At 36.4% G+C, this 17,372-nt stretch overlaps 1 protein-coding gene across 1 annotated transcript in view; it reads left to right on the top strand.

Annotated features, from left to right (window-relative positions):
* The window catches only part of CC2D2B (coiled-coil and C2 domain containing 2B), a 100,468-nt gene that overhangs the window by 29,363 nt on the left and 53,733 nt on the right, over nt 1–17,372 (top strand). The window contains exons 12-18 of the mRNA XM_049696888.1: nt 327–424; nt 5,031–5,171; nt 9,936–10,041; nt 10,237–10,355; nt 12,883–13,060; nt 15,738–15,888; nt 17,038–17,185. Coding sequence (XP_049552845.1) covers nt 327–424; nt 5,031–5,171; nt 9,936–10,041; nt 10,237–10,355; nt 12,883–13,060; nt 15,738–15,888; nt 17,038–17,185 — 941 coding nt within the window. The remainder of the gene's footprint in view (nt 1–326; nt 425–5,030; nt 5,172–9,935; nt 10,042–10,236; nt 10,356–12,882; nt 13,061–15,737; nt 15,889–17,037; nt 17,186–17,372) is intronic.

A 17,372-nucleotide genomic window follows, 5' to 3' on the forward strand; every position in this document is an offset into this window, starting at 1 on the left:
TTTCTGTAACCATGGGATTTTAGATAGAAGATAAGATAGAGGCCTGTGCTCAATATGCCATCTTGATTGATTGGCATTTCTTTATATTAATTGATTAATTACTTAGAAGTTTCAAGGTATAATGTTTGTTTCTTAGACAAATATTGAGGCTCTTCTCAGTTCTGCCCCAAGGTGCTTATATAAAATATATTTTGGAAGACAAGACAGTAATACACAAAAAGTTATACACTTGTGCTTCTGCTGCTCATACCTAGACCTACAGGTGAATTGGCGTGATGGTAACAAGTGGATGAAATGTACCAAAAAAGCTCTTTTCTTTGTTGTAGCTTAAAGCACTGAAGGATGCTACCAAATTAGCAAACGAAAATTTGGAAACAAGCCAGCTGACCAGAAAATCTTTACAGGATTATTATTGGCAGATAAGGTAGGTTTTAGGCCATTCATGTATTCATCAAGCATTTATTAAGTAATTTCTTTAGACAGAGTATAGTACAATGCTATGGATGATATAAAATAAGAAAATAACAATATCCTTACTCTTTTTTTAAAATTAAAGTATAGCTGATTTACAATATTTTGTTAGTTTCAGGTGTACAGTAAAGTGATTCAGTTGTATTTTTTTCAGATTATATTCCATTATAGGTTATTACAAGATATTGAATATAATTCCCTGTGCTACACAGTAAATCTTTGTTGCTTGTCTATTTTAGGTATAGTAGTTTGTATCTGTTAATCCAATACTTCTAATTTTTTCCTCCTTCTCCCCTTTGGTAACCATAAGTTTCTTTTCTACATCTGGAGTTTGTTTCTGTTTCGTGTATAGATTCATTTGTATTATTTTTTAGATTCCACATATAAGTGATGTCATATAGTATTTGTCTTTCTCTTTTTGACTTACTTCACTAAGTAAAATATTCTCTAGGTCCATATGTTGCTGCAAATTACACTATTCCATTCTTTTTTATGGCTGAGTAATATTCCAGTGTGTGTGTGTGTGGCTGTGTGTGTGTATTTTTTTTTTCTTAAGCCAGTCATCTGTTGATGGGCCCTTGGGGGTTGTTTCCATATCTTTGCTATTGTAGATAGTGCTGCTATGAACATTGGGGTGCATGTATCTTTTCGAATTAGAGTTTTCATTTTTTCTGCATATATACCCAGGAGTGGGATTGCTGAAGATCCTTAGTCTTTAGGCAGTTATAGAAATGGTTCCAATCTTTTGTAAAAACTCATTTTTGTGTAAGAATATTTCATAGAGGTGTCACATGAAGTAGTTTTACAGTCTATTTTAAAAAAATACATGTTGATTAAAAACTACTATGAGCTTATTAATACCTTTCAATTGACTTGGATTATATTTATCTCAAGTGTTTGTATATGTTTGAGAATTAGTCCACATACACATATGTGCAAGATATATTATTAATTCCATCTAAAAACAATACTCAGATAGTATATAGAGTTAAGGACCCCTGTAAAAAAACGTGATCTACAAGTTGGGAATCATTGGCTGATAGACTTGTTAGGAAAGAATAAAATAACTGGAAAAATAATTTCAGTACAACACATGATTATGTGTCAAGGAATCTTCAAAAGCAAGAAAGCTCTCTGGGAGGTACTTTTTGGGTAGAAAGTTAAACTATGCACAAAGATATGACAACTGTGAGAGTGATTTGATAGTTAAAGAATTTCCCTGACTCTCTGCCCATTGACCTGAAATGGCTGTACAAGCTCTTAACCACTAGAGGCAAGTTGTTTTAAATAATTGGTTTCCTAGAATAACCTAGTTAAATGCAAACAATATTACTTGAGAAAGTTGACATATGTCTTGTACAAGTACTGGCACATAGTGAACTCTCAATAAATGTTAGTTGAATGAATGAGTGAATGAACAGAAACCTTCAGTATTTACAAAACAAACTAGTGTTATTTATAAAATTAACTACAACTTAAGGCAAAGAACAGTCATGGCATAAGGAACACAGAGCAAGTAAGGAAGGATTGAGGAGCAAAGAGAGTGGTAAATATGTGGGTAAGTCTCAATGAACAATCATGTAGTGATATAATGATGTCTTACAGGGTATAAAAATATAGAGAGAGTTAAAATATAAAACTTTTAGGGCTTCCCTGGTGGCGCAGTGGTTGGGAGTCTGCCTGCTGATGCAGGGGACACGGGTTTGTGCCCCAGTCTGGGAAGATCCCACGTGCCGCGAAGTGGCTGGGCCCGTGAGCCATGGCCGCTGAGCCTGCACGTCTGGAGCCTGTGCTCTGCAACGGGAGAGGCCACGACAGTGAGAGACCTGCGTACCGCAAAAAAAAAATAAAATAAAATAAAACTTTTAGAATGGAGTAAAGAATGGAGAAGCATAAATGTAATTAAAGATACTTGCATTGACTAGGAGGAGAAAAAGGTAAAGCTTAATATTAGACTTTGATAAATCAAGGACTTAGATTTTAACTTATGACCTCTAAAGAGAATTTAAAAATATATCTTCCAAATCAATTGAAGAGGAAAATAGTATAATAAGAAAATACTCAAACGATCCAAAAGAAGGCAAAAAAAAAAAAAAGAGAGAAAAGGGACTGTAGAGACTGATGAGACAAGGGGAAAGCGTAAAAGAAAATGGTGGAGTTAAACCTAAATATATCTAAGTGAGTTAAGTGATCCATTTTTATCTAGACTGGATTAAAATAATTGGATTTTTTTTCTGGAATTTTTCTTTGTGGCACTTATATCCGAATTTTATTTTATTTTATTTTTATTATTTTTGGCTGCATTGGGTCTTCGTTGCTGCACACGGGCTTTCTCTAGTTGTGACGAGCGGGGGCTACTCTTCGTTGCGGTGAGCGGGTGGCTTCTCTTGTTGCAGAGTACGGGCTCTATGTACATGGGCTTCAGTAGTTGTGGCACATGGGCTGAGTAGTTGTGGCGCATAGGCTCAGTAGTTGTGATGCACAGGCTCAGTAGTTGTGGCACACGGGCTTAGTTGCTCCATGGCATGTGGGATCTTCCTGGACCAGGGCTCGAACCCGTGTCCCCTGCATTGGCAGTCGGATTCTTAACCACTGCTCCACGAGGGAAGCTCAATAATTGGATTTTTAAAAATCCAGTTATATTTTATTTAGGAGAGACTTATCTAGAACATAGGGATATAGAAAGTTAGAGAACAAAATAATGGAAAAAATATGCCACATAAACACTAACAAAAGAAAGCTGGCATAGCTAAGTTAGTATAAGATAAAACAGATCTTTAAGGCAAAAAGCTTTACTAGAGCTAGAGGGCCACATCAGAATATATGGTTTAGTTCACACGTGTGCATACACACACACACACACACACACACACACACACACATATATATGCATATCATAATATGGCTTCAAAATATATAAAGCAAAATTTGACAGAAATATAAGGAAAAATAGAAATTCACAAATGTATTGGACAATTTTAACACATTCCTCTCAGTAATTGATGGAATAAATAAACCAAAAATTCTCATTAAGGATATAGAAGATTTGAACAACATGCTTAATAGACTTGACTTGGTGTATTTGTAGAATATTGTACCTAACAACTGCAGAATACCACTGTCTTCAAGAACACATGGAACATTTACAAAAATTGACATTATGTTATCTCAACAAATCTCAGAGTCTCAATATATTCAAAGGATTTAAATCATTTAGTGCAGAAACCCAACATAAAAATGCAAAAAATATTGCTAGGAAATCTCCATATGTATGGAAATTAAGAAATACAGGTCTAAATAATTTGTTAACCAGAGAAGACATCATATTGATCATTGGAAAATGTTTTGAATTTACTGATAAAAAACTAATATGTATCAAAATTTGTGAGATACAGCTAAAATAATTCTCAGAGGAAAATTTGACTATTTAAATACATATATTAGAGAAAAAGAAAGGTTGAAAATTAATGAGCTAAGCATCTTTCTTAGAAAGCTAGGGAAAAGGATAGAAGGAATGAAATAAAGAGAACAGAAATCAATAAGAAAGCTAGGATAGAATCAACAAATCCAGATGTTTGATAAAAAATTGATAAACTCGGGACTTCAGTTTATGAGGTTATATTATCCTTGAAATTAAAACCTAACAACAACACAAAAAATACTGCAACCCAATTTCATTCACGAAATATGCTAAACAGAATTTTATCAAATAATATAGCTAAACTCTGGTCATTCCAGGAATGCAAGGATGATTTAATATTAGAAAATCAATCAGCATAATTTGCCATACTATAGTGTGTTTGCAAAGTCAGGAAACCAGCAATAGTATATTACTTCAGCATCCAAATAATCTGCTCGCTACCCGTCAGGCAAAGTACCTCTAAATTTGAAGCAATGATTCTAATTGTTAATCTGAAAAAATGTATAAGAAATATACTACAGAATGTCCAGAAAATCTGGAAATACATGGATGTTAGCAGAGCACTTTTGAGTAGTGAAAAATCTTTAAGAGGTGTGAATCTCTAAATGGAATTTCATTCTCTACATCAAGATGTGGGTAAAATGAAAAAAAAGGAAGGGTGGGGGGGCCCAGAAGAGTTAGTACAATACATTCTTCCAGGCCATTTGTAATGACTTGTACTGTAGTTCTAATCCACTAACATATTTTTTAAAATTTATTTGTTTTTGGCTGCATTGGGTCTTCGTTGCTGCGCGCGGGCTTTCTCTAGTGTGGCGAGCGGGGGCTACTCTTCATTGCAGTGTGTGGACTTATTGCGCTGGCTTCTCTTGTTGCAGAGCACGGGCTCTAGGCATGCAGACTTCAGTAGTTGTAGCACGCGGGCTCAGTAGTTGTGGCTTGCGAGTGCTAGAGCACAGGCTCAGTAGTTGTGGTGCATGGGCTCAGTAGTTGTGGCTCATGGGCTTAGTTGCTTCGTGATATATGGTATCTCCCCAGACCAGGGCTCAAACCCATGTCCCCTGCATTAGCAGGCAGATTCTTACCTACTGCACCACCAGGGAAGCCCCACTAACATATTTTTAATCTAACATTATTGTAGGAATACAAAACAGCTCTATGACTTAGAAAAGGAAAAGGACTTCTCCCTACTACAGAGTATATTATGGACTTGGAAACAGATGAAATCCCTTCGACAACGCCAAGGCTTTACAAGCACCTCGATAAAGTTGCAGTTTCAGAGGTGAGTGGCTGCTCTATTTGTTCTTATAGGTCTCCTGAGGAGCTGCCCACGAATAACTGGGAATTCAAAGTAACTTGGGAAAGAAAATCCAGAAGCTAGTCAACTATTTGACATAGTCAACAAAGAACTTGTATCTTGAATGTATAAACAATACTTACAACTTAATAAGACAACTCAATTTAAAAATGGGCAAAAGATTTGAACAGACACTTCATTAAAGAAGGTATATGGATGGCAAATGAACACAGGAAACAATGCTCAACATTATGTTATGTCAGTAGGGAAATGTAAACTAAAATCGCAATGCGATACACTACACACCTATTAGAATGGCTAAAATCCAAAAAAAAAAAAAAGAGAAAAGAATACAGAGAAGAAAGAAAGAAAAGAAAAAGGCAATAACAACAGGAACAGGAACTCTCACTGATGGCTGGTGGAAATGCAGAATGGCGCAGCTACTTTGGAAACAGTTTGGCACTTTTTGATAAAGTTAAACATAGACCCAGCAATCATACTTCTAGATGGAACATGTAAGTCACAAAAACATATCTAGTGGAGGAGATAGTTACAAATTAAAAACTTTGCTTGTTAATCACTTCTTAAGCTGTTTGTGAACCCACAGTGAAATAACTGGTTCTCTCCCACAAGCCGTTGTCCTGGGTCTTTTGTTTTTCAAAACTATAAAAGATTAGTATAATTTCAGGCAATTAAGAAAGATGTTTAGCTTTGTTGATTTTTTTTCCTGCTGTAGTAGTTTTTAACAAAAGTGCTTCTGACAGTTTCTAAACCTAACCCAGCATGGACTTTGTTTATCTTAGGCTCCTGAATTCATGTAAACTTGCTGACTTGCCTCTCATATTTTAAACCGGTCTAATACACTCTTGCATTATGAACCCCTCTTCAGAAAAGGAGAGTCACAGATGCAATAAGCTTGTTCAGAACAGTAGCTCTGGACCAATATTCCTGCTCACCACCTACTCTTATTCTACTAAACTCCAATCCCACTTGAGGCCCTTTGCATTTGTTCCTTCTGACATTTACCATTCAACTTTCCCCGTGGACTTTGGCTTGGGTTTGCCTCTCCAGATTGCTCCTGTAGAGTTCTGAACTAAACCCCACAGTGTCAGTGATGAGTTTGGCCGCACAGGACTAGCTAGCCCCAGCTACACTAAAATGGGGCATTTCACTTGATCAAAGTATCATTCTTTTTTTTTTTAACATCTTTATTGGAGTATAATTGCTTTACAATGTTGTGTTAGTTTCTGCTGTATAACAAAGTGAATCAGCTATATGCATACATATATCCCCATATCCCCTCCCTCTTGCATCTCCCTCCCTCCCACCCTCCTTATGCCACCCCTCTAGGTGATCGCAAAGCACCAAGCTGATCTCCCTGTGCTATGCAGCTGCTTCCCACTAGCTATCTGTTTTACATTTGGTAGTGTATATATGTCAATGTTACTCTCTCACTTCGTCCCAGCTTCCCCTTCCCCCTCCCCATATCCTCAAGTCCATTCTCTATGTCTGCATCTTTATTCCTGTCCTGCCCCTAGGTTCTTGAGAACCATTTTTTTTTTAGATTCCATATTTTTGTGTTAGCATACGGTATTTGTTTTTCTCTTTCTGACTTACTTCACTCTGTATGACAGACTCTAGGTCCATCCACCTCACTACAAAGAGCAAAGTATCATTCTGATCAACTAGAAAAGCTGATGTTTGAAGGTGCTCCTGGGAACTCTGTTTCCAGGCTAGGTGTATCACCAGCAACCTCACCACAGGCCTTCACCTTGTGAACCCTAATTGAATAAGCTTGTAGCCAGGCCTATGTGAAAGACAGTACTTATGACAGGAAGACCTGGGACCTAGACACTAAGCTCAGCTTATCTTTTCTTCATATATTTGGTTTTGGGCATATTGAATTTGATAAGCTTTTGAGACATCCCTAAATAAAGCAACTGAATGGGCAGCTGGATGTATGGTTTGTACTAGAAAGAAAAATGCTGAATTTTTATGGCAGAGTAATAGTAATTGAAGCCATGCATGTGCATGAGTCTGCTTAGGAAGAGGGTAGAGAATGAGATGAAAAGAGGGCCGAGAGCTAAATCTTGAGAAACTGCCTTGAATGGCTTGATAGAGGAGGAGAAACCAGAGGAGGGACAGAGAAACACCAGTTAGAGTGTTTTGCCACAGAGGCAAAGAAAGGGGAGTATTTTAAATAGGAGGGAGGGTTAATAGTATTTAATGCTTCTGAAGTATCAGTTAAGTCTAGGACTAAAAATGTTCATTGGATTTCCTCACATGGAGGTTACGGATTGAGAAATTAGAGCAGGTTTGATGAAGTGATGGTGGCAGAATAAAATAGCAGGAAATTGAGGATATAGTCCTGTCTTCTCATTCAGGCAATAACTTTTCCTTGTCTCACGCTACCAACACTACATTAAACTTAAGAGAAACTGCCTGGGTAAGTAGCCACAGACCTTGTTGTAATTTGGCTACCGAACCCAAACCACAGCACTGGTAAGTAGCACAGTGAACCCAGATTCCTGTATATTGTCTTCACCTGTGTTCTCTGTTAGGCTCCTACTTACCTGGGAGGGATCGAGATAACTGTCAAAGGGGCTTTTAAAAGATATAGAAAGAGCAATCTATTCAAGCAGGAAAATCCATGTCATTTCCCAGAGCTACTGAATAGAAAGGAGGAAGCTATGGAACCAAGATCACTGTCTCAGTGATCTCCTCAAAAAGAGACTGCCTGTTAAAACACCTATTGTCTAAGTACTGTACATTGCCTAAGTTACTCTACACTGGAATCACCTGGGAGAGATCTAAAAACCACTATTATGATTTAGTTGGTATGAAGTATGGTCTGGGCATCAGGAACTTTAAAAATATCCCCAGGTGAGTTTAATATGTGACAAAGTTTGTGAGCCATTGGATTAAACAATAAGTTAAATGACTTTCATGTTGATTACCCTGAATCAGAGGAAAACAATAATAATATTTGTTGAGTGTTTGTTATACTCCAAGCACTGGACTGAGCACTTTACATGAATTAGTGCATTTAATTCTCTAACAACCCAATTTTCAGATGAGAAAAGTAAGGCATAGAGTACTTAAGTAACTTGCCCAAATTCCATAGTGTCAGTAATGGGTCTGGGCTTCAACACAGGTAGTCTGGTCTCTAGCCCATATAGGTAGTATCTACACTAGGTTCCCTATATTTTACTGCAAAAGGCAAAAAGCATATGATATTTTACAATGATAATGAGATATACTTCACATACCATACAGTTCATCCATTTCAAGCATACAGTTCAATGGCTTTTAGTATGTTCACAGCACTGTGCAAGCATCACCACAATTATCATTTTATAACATTTTAGGCACCACCCCCCCCCGTAGAACTATCTTCCTATTAGCAGTCACTCCTCACGTGTGTAGATATAGTTTTTGTTTTTCTTGGGTATATACCTAGGAATGGAATTGCCGGGTCATATGGTAACTCAGTGCTTAACATTTTGAGGAACTGCCAGACTTTTCCAAAGCAATTGCACCATTTTCTATTCCCAACAGAGTATATAATACTTATCAAAGAATCTCCTTTTTAAAAGATTAAAAATAAAAAACTGAACTTTGAACTGAAAAGAATAAAAAGTCAACTCCCAGACCAATTATTTCCTGAAAGGGTTCCAGAGAACTGGGGTTTTGCTGGACTACTAATAGAAGAGGAATAATAGTAATACCTACTTCATAGGGTTGCTGTGAGAATTAAATGAGTTAATATGTATAAAATACTTAGAATATTGCCTGGCGTGTGCTTAGTAAGTACAATGTAAAAGTTAGCTGCTGCTACTACTGGTAGTAGTACTGGTGGTAGTAGTAGTAGTGGTGGTAGTAGTAGTAGTTGTTAGTGGTAGTGGTGGTGGTGGTGGTGGTGGTACTAGTTGTAGTAGTGGTAGTAGTAGTAGTAGTTGTCGTTGTTGTTAGTGGTGGTGGTGGTGGTGGTAGTTGTAGTAGTAATAGTAGTAGTAGTTGTCATTGTTGTTAGTGGTGGTGGTACTAGTTGTAGTAGTGATAGTAGTAGTAGTAGTAGTTGTCATTGTTGTTAGTGGTGGTGGTGGTGGTGGTAGTTGTGGTAGTGGTTGTAGTAATGTCATGAACTGCTTACTGTTTATGCATAAACCCCAAGGAGTATAACTGAGATTTACCACTTAATATTCCTATAGTGTCCTGCCCTTACACATGGTCATGTTCTCACAGCTTAAAAAATATGAGAGGGACTTCCCTGGCAGTCCAGGGGTTAAGACTCCATGCTTCTACTACAGGGGGCATGGGTTCAATCCCTGGTCGGGGAACTAAGATCCTGCATGCCATGTGGCACAGCCAAAAAATTTTTTAAAAATATGAGAGGAAGCAAAATGAGAGGAAACATGGCATGTGCCCTTAAATTTGTGTCTTCCATCCCCCTTGGTTACTCATTCTCACCAGAGAGGTTTCTTGATGTCCTTAGAAAAGGCTGAAGACACTAAGTAGGGAGAAATCTGTGAAAACTAAGAACAAGTTTATGAAATTTTATGTATATACATATATACGTGTGTGTATCATATTGATAATTTCCTTGGGATGTAAAATTATTTTATGTAAGAAATTGTGGTGTGTGTGTGTGTGTGTGTGTGTGTGTGTGTGTGTGTGTGTTGGCAAGATCTCTAACAACTCTCAAATCCATTATTCCTGCTTTAAATAATTCTATTTATTATTAATTAGGATGAAAATGAATAAATGTGATGAACAAAAACAAGAATTGTCAAAAATATATGAGACTCAGAAGAAAACTGAAGGAAAAGCATTTAAGAATGGGGAGAAACAGGAGGTATTTATATTGCAAAATAACATTCAACTCATCTTAACTAGTTATAATATTTGTTTGGTAGAATAGGAAATCTTGGTATTTGTAACAGTTACCCAAGAAAATGACAAATATAAGAAATAAAGTTTAATTTTAAGAATAATTGTCCTAAGCAATGAACTTACATTATAAATTATATATTTATTTTTCTGTTTCTAGAACTTCTCATATTTAGCTTCAGAATTTGAAGAAGTAGATATTGAAAGAATAAATCCAATTACCTTGATGCCACAAATTTCTTTCACAGCAGAATTAACAAACTTATCTAGATGTTCACTGTAAGCATTTTTAAAGGATTATTTCTTCATTATATATTGTCTAGTAATTGTATTGTTTTTTTAATAACGTTAGATTTCTTGAGTGAGTACCATATACCAGGCACTTAGCATGCTGAGTTTAAAAAATATATTTACACATTTAATTGCCACTATAGCTCTATGGTATTATCTTCATCTTAGAGATGGGGGTCACACTTCTAATTAATGACTGAGGTGGGACATAACCCAGTTTAGTTTGATGGTTGTTTTTTGTTTTACTATGGTAGTAATTTTTGTTCAGGTATAGATAGGTGGAATATAAAGCCACTGTGAAAAATAAGGTTATATGGTCACCCTTGCTTGTTGAAGGACCTCCTGGATTTCATAGAAAGTGTTTGGTGTAGAAAGGGCCCTCTGGACAATTTTCTACTTTGACAATGCAAGCTTCTTTCCTTCTCGGTTGTGACGTCTTCCTTGAGCTTTAAGGTTTTCTCCCTACTCCTAGGACATCCATGCATAAACCGATGTCATGTCGATCGCCATTTCTCCCATCTCTAAGCCTTTGGATCTCATCTCCCTTAAAGAGGATGTAGCAACTTAGAGCACTGAACTAGGTACAACTTTCCAACATCTCTGTCCCATGGAAAACTTGGTACAGATTCGTCTCTGAGTACTGTGAATGTGCATCATTTAGCATGGTGTTGGAAGGTAGTGTTTGCCCAATAAATACTCATCTTCATTAAATGAATGAATAGGTGGTTAAACTTTTAAATGAACATAAAGAGTAGCAAACACAAAGGCACAATTATCATTACCTTCTTTCTGACTAGAGAAGTGCAGCAGTGAAGCAATGTTTTATTTGTTCTACACCTACTTCCAAAAAGGGCCCAAGATGATTTATTATGTAAGACACCCATGCAAAAGGACCATCTAAATGAGGACAAGAGAACAGCCATAAAATGGAAGTTGGAAGTAAAAAGGAGAAAGAGAAGGAGGAAGATATTTGTGCTGGAAAGCCTAGGCTAAAACTTAGTGGAGGTCAAGGCAAAAGGCAATATAATGCTTTATATCTTTTCAAAGCTATTGTTGTGGCATTGCTGTCATTATCCATTTAAAATGTCCAGTTGAATAAGAATTGATTCTTTAGAAAACAATAATATAGGGCTTCCCTGGTGGCGCAGTGGTTGAGAGTCCACCTGCCGATGCAGGGGACACGGGTTCGTGCCCCGGTCCGGGAAGATCCCACATGCCGCGGAGGTGCCCGTGAGCCATGGCCACTGAGCCTGCGCGTCCGGAGCCTGTTGCTCGGCAACGGGAGAGGCCACAACAGTGAGAGGCCCGCGTACCGCAAAACAACAACAACAACAAAAGAAAACAATAATATACTGATGTCAAGGATAGAGGTGAAAGGAGTACAGGGATTAAAGAAAAATTAAAAGGAGTTTACAGGTGAAGAAAAAGGCAAGATTTCATGAGGATAAATATAACCCCGAATTAACAAATTTTCATAAGCTCATTATTTAAACTACTTTCAGAGGACTTATTTTATGAAACTATTTCTTTAAAGGTAATTGGGAGGAAGGTCAAAAAAGGCCTACAGGGAGACAGGAAGAATAATTAATCTTTTGTCCCATAACCCTCTGAGAAGATTACAGAGAAGATGAGCAGATATGGGGGCAGGGAGATACTGCCCTATAGGATGATTAGGATGGAGAACAGAAGGGGATTTTATTTTTCAACCTATGGCTTATCTTCCAACTAGTCTTCTACCTTCTGAAAAGCAGGATTAAGTCTTAAATATCATTAGGTCAGTTGCCTTGCAGCTGAGAAGATATTCAGTAAATGTTGGTTGAGTGAACAAAAATGAATGGATGGATTGAAGACTCTCTTTGTAGTCTCATATCATTGAATGGATCAATTTCTTCCCCAAAAAGTGTTTTCATAGAGCCCCAGGAAAGTAACCTCTCTGGCTTGCCTGTCTGATCTTTGGGTTCAGAGAAACAATGTCCTGGGGAAAAAACGGTATACCACCTAAAGCCTAAAGAGATTCACAAAGACCTTTAAGAGGACACAGCAAGCCTATTGACTTAGAGCCACTTCCTTGAGGTTATTGAAGACATGGGGTGTGTGTGTGTGTGTGTGTGTGTGTGTGTGTGTGTGTGTGTCTTTTAAAAGTTAGAAAATATTTTTGAATTCTCAATTCAAGCTCCGCCACCCACATTCCTAAGTCTCTCAGCTTTCTCCTCTCATGAGACATAATGGGTAAGTGCTATAATCTCTTTAAGTTATAATTTAGTAAAATAGCTGAATGATTTATGGTACCTTAATTTTAGTTCTTTTTGTATTTTTAAGTAAATGTCTTTTTAAAAAAACATTTGAGGGGTAGGAAAGGCTTTTATCCACATATAGGCAAATGTTATTGGGCTCAAATATTATTTGTCCTCTAAAATGATCATATTTTAACATGTTGAGGTACATTTTGAGAAGAATAATATTTTATATCTGGTTTGCTTTTCAAGGGTCCAATAAAGGTTTGTTTAATTTTTAGGCATGAACAAAAGAGGAGAGCCAAAATTCAGAAGCTTAAATATTTTATTAAAATATTATACAACAATAAACAAGTTTCTTGCACTTCAGTATCTCCCCTACAGTTTGATTTTAAAGTCATGTTTCAACAAATTTTCAATATTCAGTTAATATATTGGCCTGAAACAATTTGCTTGGAGGTATGCCGTTGTCATTTAATTTTGTATCTTATTTTATGACATACATAATTTTAAATTTCTTGTTAGCTACTGTTATATGTGATAAGTAAGTTCTTTTATATTGAGATGACTGATCTATATGGATAGACATTTATAAATAATATATTTATAATTCATCAATAGTCTTTTATTAATAGCTGTAAGTACAAAATTATTTGATTTGTAGTTGTTCTAAATACTTCTATCCTGCTAAAATTCTTGCCAACCCTAGATGTGCAGCATTATTATTCATTTGTTAGTGAGGTGGAAGAGGGTTGTTTAAACTATGAGTAGTATAGCTATTGTAAGTGTTGAATGATTTCTCCAAATTGCCCCAACCTTAACTTGGTGATATCAGTCTCTTGATATATTTGTTCATCTTTTAAAAAAATTTTGGATCCCTTTAAGAATCTGATGAAAGAACACATATACAGCAGACCCCTGGTTCCCGCCCAAACACCCCACCATGAGAATCCCTTCACTAAAAGAAAAAGAAAATAGGATGATGGAGAAAAATTATAGACAGTAAAGGAGTTTAGACAAGAAGTCTTGCTGGTTAATATAAGGGTTAAACTTGTACCTAGAGCTGAAAGAAAAGTTAGGAGGGAATAAAGATTTGTTAACTAATGAGAACCCGCTGTATAGCACAGAGAACTCCACTTCACTGTACAGTAGAAACTAACACAACGTTGTAAAACAACTATACCCCAACAAAAAAATAAAAATAAATAAAAGTAAAAATAAAAAGATTTGTGTATGTGAGTGTGGGGTGGAGTTTGAGGTGTGGGGAGAAGATTATTATTACAAATCTAAATCAAAGTTATTTTTCAATGCCTAAAATAATTTTGTGCTATCCCTGATCAAAAGCTGTATTCATTTAGTTCATCTGAGCTGTCAAGTTACTATCATCTTAAAATGTACCTCTGTTGAAATTTTTATTTAAAAAATATACTGACTACACTTTCCTACTATTGTACCTAAAATAAATTGTGATATAATAATCCAACCACTTGAAGTTTAAAATCTGCCCCCTCGCAAAATAGATAAGTGTGTATTTTGAATCCCTCATCATCCCATGAATTAGCACATGATCTTAACAAAACAAGAGGCAGGGAAAGAAAGGAATCTATCTAGGGATAAGTTGCACCATTAGCAGTGCAAAACTTGCTAAATAAATCTATATGCCCTAGACTAACATTCTCACCTACATTTATAATTTTCTTCCTACTATTCTTCTTTACCCTTTCTTCACTTCAGCCAAACTGAACTGCTTGTTTTTTCCATACATTCTTGCAATTTCCTACTTAGAGTTTTGAATATTCTACTTTCTCCACTTATAATGCCTATTTTCATTCTTTACACTCCATCTCAGCCACACAGTGGTGTTGATAGCTTCCATTAGGAGACAAGTCTGTCTCTGGGGAGATTCCAGGTAGAATTCGCTACCTTTACATTTGCTACCATCCAGGATCTGGCCTCCAGCTCTGCAGTCTCAGAAACTGGATTTAACAGTTCCATAAGAATGCATCTACATACCCTAAATAAATTTACAAGGACGATGTGTAAAATCAGAATACCAATTCAATATCTGAATATATTTATCAGTTCGTTGTCTCTTTTTAGTTTAGTTTAATAATTTACAGTAAGAAAATTTTTTCACAGACCTAAATACTTTAAGTCCATTAGCTATAACCCCTACAAACATTTCTGTATTAGGGAGGCCTTTATCAAAGGGACCAGTGTGTTGGGTTAAATTCACTCTTACAGGAACAGTATTTAGATGACCAGAAAAATATTTGCCTCTTTGTCTTTCCTTTTCCCCTGCTTTCTTGGTTAATCAACTATCCTTTTGATTGGTACATTCTTTTTTATCTTTCACGGGGCATTTACCCCCCCAGCCCCGTCCATTTCCTTCTTCTTAGAACACATATCACTGTTTCCCCAAACACTGATAACACAGTATAAGTCAAAATAAGATTTTTCTATTGAAAAAACTTTAGGTTTGTAGTTATGGCAGTGATGGAACTATAGTAGAAAGCACAGCATACAGAAATCGGAAGACCTGGGTTAGTACCCAGTGGTACTATGGAACTGGTACTATGGAACAGTCTACTCAGCACCTCCCTGACTCATTCTGGGACTTTTCCTCCCTTCCCTGCCCCATAGCTTGTTTAACCTGTCCTTGGATTCCATGAGCCAGCAAATCTCCCCTTTTCTTAAGCACTTCACCTGGGTTTCTATCACTTTTAATAAAAATTAATATAGTTTCATATAGAGACTCCATTTCTTCATTTACAAAGTGGGAAGAATAATACCTATTTCCTATAATTTTTATCGGGTTTAAATGAGATAAAGAATTTTAAAAGTGCTACACAAAAGTAAGTTATTCGGGTATTGTGTTATAGGTAATATATTCACAGAACTGTATTTGTAATCCTTTTATTCAATTGATTTTCTTTGAAACCAGTAAAAGGCATTATACTTCTAAACACCTAGGATTATCTACTTTTCTCACAATCATGTGGATCAAATGCTATAGAGCAATACCTATTTTACATTCTAGTATTTTTAAAAGAATTATGTTAGTGATGATCTTTATTTTAGTTCTTTTTCTATTTTGTACTTTCAGTGATTTATCAACCATTTCTTTTATATTTAGGTTTATGAAATAAGTAAAAGGACAAGCTTATTGGCAAAACTACATTTACCCTTACCTAAAAACACAGAGCTAAAAAGCAAAACTGTTTTGGAATATGTAGAATTTAGCTCTGATAAGCTGGTCATACCTGCATATGGAGAAGTAGGAAGCAGTAAGTTTATTAGAAATGTTTCTTCCCTCCTATTTTCTTCATGAGTTCCATATCCTAAATGACCCTGGGTCATTTATATGAATAAAGAATCCTATATTTACAGTATTAGGTTAAAAATGAATTAAGTTCTTCTTCCAGACATTAAACTAATTTTTAAAACTTTGACTTGAATCAGATCTTTGGGATATCTAAAATTCGGGATTAGCCCCTTTGCTTTTCCCGGGACATGTGAGACAAGGGCGCTATGCTCTCTGGAACGTGAGCTCCACTCCTGAATGCGTAGGCTGCTCTGCCTCTGCCTATCCTTTAGTAAATCTTAAAGATGCTCCAGGACAGGTTGATTCATCTTTGAACTGAATAGGGGAGGGAGGAAGAGAAAGAGAGAGAAAGGAAGAGGTAAAGGAGAGAGGAAAGAAGAAGTGATGTTTTTGTTTATTGTTGTTCAATTGATTTTACTCCTCCTGCAATTAAATTGAAGTTAGCATGTCTGCCAGAATGCTGTCATTTCTCTTCTCCCCCAGCTCCCTTCTCTTTCACCTTCCTAGGGGTTTTGCAGTTGCTGCATCCAGCTGGTAAAAAGAAAGAGAGTATGAATGAGTGAGCAAGGAGGAGAGAGAAGAAAACAAATAGGCAAAGGAACCAGGGGAGAACAGAAAATGAGGGAGGAATGTAGTCTGCTTAGACAGAGTCCAGATGAAGCAGAAAATAGGGTTGTGGAGACCCAGGAGAAAAGACTTAAGAGTGAAAATTTTAGGGAGCACTAGGAACTTGGCAGAAGTTTCAAGGAGTATCGTTAAGCTCTCTGAAGACAGAAAGAAGATGAGGAGAGGGGGAACGCTCAAGAATGTAGGAAAGGAGACACACAGTAGCTCTTTTTCTGCTGCCAATATTTTTTTCTTGCTGGCAGCCACTCCCAGAAAGAATGGGTTAAAAACTTCTGTGTCCAGATAAATATGTTCCTCTCTCTTTTGTAGTCTGTTTGAAGCAGTCTACCTTGAGGGATCTTAGATGTGAGGTGAGGGAGAGCTCTAAGATTAGAGCCTATGGTCAACATAAACTTTGTGTTCCTGAGGTTCCACAAGTAAAAGTCTGGAAAAAAACTGTAATGTGCTCAAATATTCATTTGTTTTTAATGCCTTTTATAAATAGATGTGCCCTTTCTTCTTGAGGGAAACGGAACTGAAGAACTTTGTCTTTTGACTTCAGGAAAACTAAGCTATTCTCTATCATGGGCCTTAGATGAAAATGGTGTTCCTCTGACACCTATGTCACAGTCATTAAGATCTGCTTACTGCAGGTAATAAATGTTTATGCTTGAAAAATAATGCCAGTCCTCAGCAAAGCATCTCACAAGACCTACAAAAGGGAAAACTCTAGAAACAGTTTAGTTTACTTGGATGTTGCTTTATTTTTTATTTGTATTTATAAATATGTAAAATATTTATATATTTTATTTATAATCACTCTACTAAGACAATAAGTAT

This window comes from Orcinus orca, chromosome 14, assembly GCF_937001465.1.
Source record: "Orcinus orca chromosome 14, mOrcOrc1.1, whole genome shotgun sequence".
Taxonomy (NCBI): domain Eukaryota; kingdom Metazoa; phylum Chordata; class Mammalia; order Artiodactyla; family Delphinidae; genus Orcinus; species Orcinus orca.